Below are 4806 nucleotides of genomic sequence, written 5' to 3'. Positions count from 1 at the left end.
CAGTGTGGGGACACTGGTGTGGGGACACTGGGGACAGCGGTGTGGGGGCAGCAGTGTGGGGACACTGGGGACAGCAGTGTGGGGGCAGCAGTGTGGGGACACTGGGGACAGCAGTGTGGGGACACTGAGGACAGCAGTGGCCGGTCCCAGCCCCCTCTCTGTCCCTGTCCCCCTCCCTGTCCCCCTCCCTGTCCCCGCAGTGCTCTTCGGGCAGTTCGCCTTTTTCCAGACGGCGCTCAATGACGTGGTGGAGGTGCACGATGGCCCCATGCAGCACTCGCGCCTGCTCAGCTCCCTCTCGGGCTCCCACACAGGTACGGGGCTGCTCCCTGGCCCTGGCCCTGGCCCTGCTGGGAAAAGCAGCTTTGTCACAGCTGACACCCAGCACCTGCTCCGTGTGCGTTGCTAATTCCGTCACCTCTGTGTCTCCCGTTTTCCGTTCTCCCCATCCAGGGGAATCTTTGCCATTGGCCACCACCAACCAGATCCTCATCAAATTCAGCTCCAAGGGTCAATCCACAGCCAAAGGCTTCCACTTTGTCTACCAAGGTGAGTTCAGGTGTGTTCTGGAAGCGTCCTCGGGTCGCTCCCAGGGGTGTCCTGAGTGTCTGGAGCTGCTTTTGGTGTCTGGGGGTTCTGAGCAGGGAGTGTCACAGGGAATTAGGATTCCTTAGGGAGCAGAGCTCTGGCAGGGCTGGCTGGCTGCTGTGGCTACTTCGTATTCAGCCCTTTCATTCCCAGTCAGCCTCAACCCTGCACATCCCAGGATTAGCATCAGCCCCGTGGTGCCCGGAGTCACGCAGGGAATTTGGAGATTTATCCCGCAGCAATTCTTCCCAGTGGCGTTTTCAGCACTTTGCTGGGTGTAAGCAGCTGAAATCCCATCTGGCAGCTCGGAAATCCTCCCTCTGTGCGTGTCACAGCCTCGGGGCTCTCACACTCCTGCCCCTTGATCCCCTCAGTAACAGCTTTGTGCTGCACTGGGTGAGCACAGCTCGGGGATTTTATGGGAATAAATAGAAAATGATGCACGGAACAGTGGGAAAACAGAAGGGATTTCTCACCCATGTGCTCCTTGGAGTTATCTGTGGGAGCATCCAAGCTTTTGCTGCAAAGAGGGGACAGACACTGGCATGACCTGAACCTTCTCCAGGGGTGAAGCGAAGCATGGTTTGGATTTTGGAGTCTTTAGGATCTGTTCTCTTGAGTTCCTGTCTAATGAGTGTGAAACGGCCGTGGTGGTGATTGGAATCTTCAAAGAGCTCAGCAGAGCAAAGGTTTGGATGAAATCTGGGAAGGTTTCCTCCTCCCTCTGAAGAGCTGCATGGGAAGCGAGAGGAAAAGAGCCCTAATTGGGACCTGCCTGGCCAGACTCTAATTAGCTCAGCACTCATAAATTTAAAGCAACTCAGAGGAAAATATTAATTGACTTCTTCCTTGGCAATGGACTCTTTTTTTTGGTGAGTTTTTCTCCTCACTTACCTGCCAGACTCATTCCTTGCTTTGGCTGTCAGTACTCAACAGGAATATCAACAATTTCGGCAACATCACAACTTAAATCCCCCTTTTTCCTCTTTTCCAAAGATTTTTTCCAGTTGCTGTTCCTTCATGGCCGTGAGGCCCAGGGAGCTGAGGAACCCAAGGGGTTCCCCATGGAGGCTCCTGCACTGGGTGACAAACCCACGTTTTGGGAAGTCACTGCCAAACCCTTTGGTTTCCCTGAGTCAAAACAACCTTTTAATGTGATGATGAATTCTCTGCAGGGAGGCAGCAGGTTCTGGATATCCCAGCTGCTTTTCTTTTCCAGTAGAGAATAATTAAATCATCAAGGTTGGAAAAGATCTCCAAGATCTTCGGTCCCAACCTTCACCCAAGTGCCCCCGTGCCCACCCAGCCGTGTCACCAAGTGCCACCTCGGTGTGGCATGGAACCACTTGAGCTTGGATCACTTGATCTGACAGGACTGGGAGTGAAATGTTCTTCCTTCACAGTGGTCGTGCTTGGATTCAGCCCCTCTCTGGGGTTTAGGAATAATCAGTTAATTGTCATACCTGGATCCAACCAGTCTTTGGGATTTAGGTACAATCAGTCAATGGTTATGCTTGGATTTGACCAATTTTTGGGATTTAGGTACAATCAGACAGTGGCCATGCCTGGATTCAGCCCCTCTGAGATTGAGATACTTTTGGGTTTAGGTATAACTGGAGATGGTCACGTTTGGATTCAGCCCCTCTTTGGGGTTCAGATAGTTTGGGGTTTACATATCATCAGTCAATGGCCGTGTTTAGCCTCAGCCCCTCTTTGGGGTTTAGGAGTTATCAGTGGTCATGCTTGGATTCAGCCAATCTTTGGGATTTGGGAATTATCAGTGGTCATGCTTGGATTCAGCCAATCCTTGGGGTTTAGGAATTATCAATGGTCATGCTTGGATTCAGCCAATCCTTGGGGTTTAGGAATTATCAGTGGTCATGCTTGGATTCAGGCCCACATTGGGATTTAGATACTTTGGGGTTTAGGAGTGATCAGTCAATGGTCATGTTTGGATTCGGCCCCTCTTTGGGATTTAGATACTTTGGGATTTAGGTGCAATCAGTCAGTGGTTATCCTTGGATTCAGCCAATCTTTGGAATTTAGGTATAATCAGTCACTGCTCATGTTTGGATTCAGCCCCTCTTTGAGGTTTAGATACCTTGGGATTTAGGAACAACCAGTCAATGGCCGTGTTTGGATTCAGTCCCTCTTTGGGATTCAGATACTTTGGAGTTTAGTCAATGGTCAAGCCTTGTCGCGGGTTCGGTTTGTAACCGGGCGGAAACACCAATTTAGTGTAGTGGTTTGGTCCAAAATACTCATTACTGTTTATCTGCTGTGAGATAAGAATTAGGAGAAATGCAAAACAGGCACCAAACTTGAAAGAATATAAAGAAGTTTATTAACAGACCTAAAAGAAGAAAAAAAAAATTATACCCCCTTCAGAACTCTCCTCCTCCCCCCACCTTCCTCCCTTCTCCCACTGACAATGTGAAAAGACAACCCTTAAGATGTTCAGTCTGTTTACCACTTCCATAATAACCTTGTTCAGTACATTTAGAGAGAGAAGTCTCTTCTTGCTCATGCTATGAAAACATTATCACAACGAGACAGCCGCCCACTTCCAAATATTGTTCAGTCCATTTAGGAAGAGGAGTCTCTCTGCCTGCGTGTGAGTCCTTTCCCCCGACTTGCAGCTTTTCCCGCAACTGCTTTCGAGGGTCCACTCTTGAAGTTTTTTGGGGTACAATTTTAAGGTTGAGCCGTTCAGAAACAAAAACAGAGGCCCTTCTCCTTCCCTGGGAGCAAAGGGTCTTCCTCATCTTCATCGTTAGGACTATCTCTGGGAGCATCTCTAGGGACTGAGGTTTTCTCCTTTCCCATTTGGAGCAAAAGTCCTCATCTGGTCCATCTCTCCCTGTCCAAACTTCTCATGAAATTACAGCTGCGTCAGCATCTGCCTATCTCAGCGCAGGTGCTTTTGCTTACGAGTTGAACACTCCACCCCCCATATCTTCATGAAATTACAACAGGATACTCTGATATATCATAGCTTCACAACAGAATTTCAGCTTTAAGCATCTCCTCTCTCTCTTCCCTCAGGTTTTCAGCTCTTCACAGCAATAAAAGGGTTACTCTCACCTCGGCCTTGCAGCTTTGCAGCTGGAATGTTGAATGTTTCTTATCGAAGTGGAGAGGGGGGAGAGCCGAGCCGCTCCGGCTGCCCACGGCAAGGCAGTGGGGGGGGTTCCATGGCTGGAACAGGTCCATGGCTTCAGGATGGCCGTGGCCCGGCCCGGCCTGGCCCAAGCAGGGCCTGGCCGGGCCCACTGGGCCCTGCTCGGGCCCTGCAGCCACCTGTGCCAGCGCCGGAAACGAGAGAGAGCTTGGAGGGGGAGTTTGCCTATTCTTAAATGTGGATCACAGAGGTGATCACAACTTTAAGTGGCTTAGAGAATTGTCCATATTCAAACTGGCCAGCTGATAGATTCTATCAGTTCCCAGAGGAAACTGTAAGCACCCCTTAGCAAGGACGTCCCTTCCGGGACTATGCTTGCTAACCTATGACAAGCCTGGACTCAGCCAACCTTGGGGGCTTAGATAAAATCAGGCCGTGACTATGCTTGGGTTCATCCCCTCGTTGTGATTTAGCTACGCTGGGGCTTTAGGTATAACTGGGAAATGGTCAAGTTTGGAATCAGCCCCTCTTTGGGGTTCAGGAACAATCAATGGCCGTGCTTGGATTCAGCCCCTCCTTGGGGTTTAGGTGCAATCGGTCAATGGCCATGTTTGCATTCAGCAAAAAGTCTTGCAGATACTTGGGGATTTCAATGTAAAACCGACAGAGCTTTACTCCGACAGCTGGCATTCCCAAAACGTTCCCTCTAACGCTGTTGTGTCTCCATTCCCCTGCTCCCTGGCAGCCGTGCCCCGCACCAGCGCCACGCAGTGCAGCTCCGTGCCAGAGCCGCGGCACGGGCGGCGCCTGGGCAGCGACTTCGCCGTGGGGGCCGTGGTGCGCTTCGAGTGCAGCCCCGGCTACGGCCTGCGCGGCTCCCCCGCCATCGAGTGCCTGGCCATGCCCGGGGCCCTGGCACAGTGGAACACCTCCGTCCCCACCTGCGTGGGTAGGTGGCACCGCGGCCTGGGGGGAGGCGGGAACGGGTGGGGTCGCGCTGGGAAAATCAGTGGGGTCGTTCCGTGGGTTGTCCTGGAAGTGTCCAAGGGTTGGATGTTGGTGATGATTGTGGGACTCTTCCCTGGGTTGTCCTGGAA

The 4806-nt window shown here is 51.8% G+C and overlaps 1 protein-coding gene across 5 annotated transcripts in view; it reads left to right on the top strand.

Annotated features, from left to right (window-relative positions):
• CSMD2 (CUB and Sushi multiple domains 2) overlaps nucleotides 1–4806 on the top strand; it is a 338283-nt gene that overhangs the window by 254893 nt on the left and 78584 nt on the right. For all 5 annotated transcript variants that reach the window (XM_042015480.1, XM_042015478.1, XM_042015482.1 and 2 more), the window contains 3 exons: nucleotides 201–314; nucleotides 454–549; nucleotides 4455–4658. In XM_042015480.1, the coding sequence (XP_041871414.1) occupies nucleotides 201–314; nucleotides 454–549; nucleotides 4455–4658 (414 nt within the window). The remainder of the gene's footprint in view (nucleotides 1–200; nucleotides 315–453; nucleotides 550–4454; nucleotides 4659–4806) is intronic.

The sequence above is a fragment of the Corvus kubaryi genome, unplaced genomic scaffold (genome assembly GCF_017639235.1).
Source record: "Corvus kubaryi isolate FWS band 111438036 unplaced genomic scaffold, C.kubaryi_AGA036_p1.0 split3-37304, whole genome shotgun sequence".
Taxonomy (NCBI): domain Eukaryota; kingdom Metazoa; phylum Chordata; class Aves; order Passeriformes; family Corvidae; genus Corvus; species Corvus kubaryi.
Note: the sequence above shows the minus strand (reverse complement) of the source record. Positions and strands in the feature narration are given on the sequence as shown.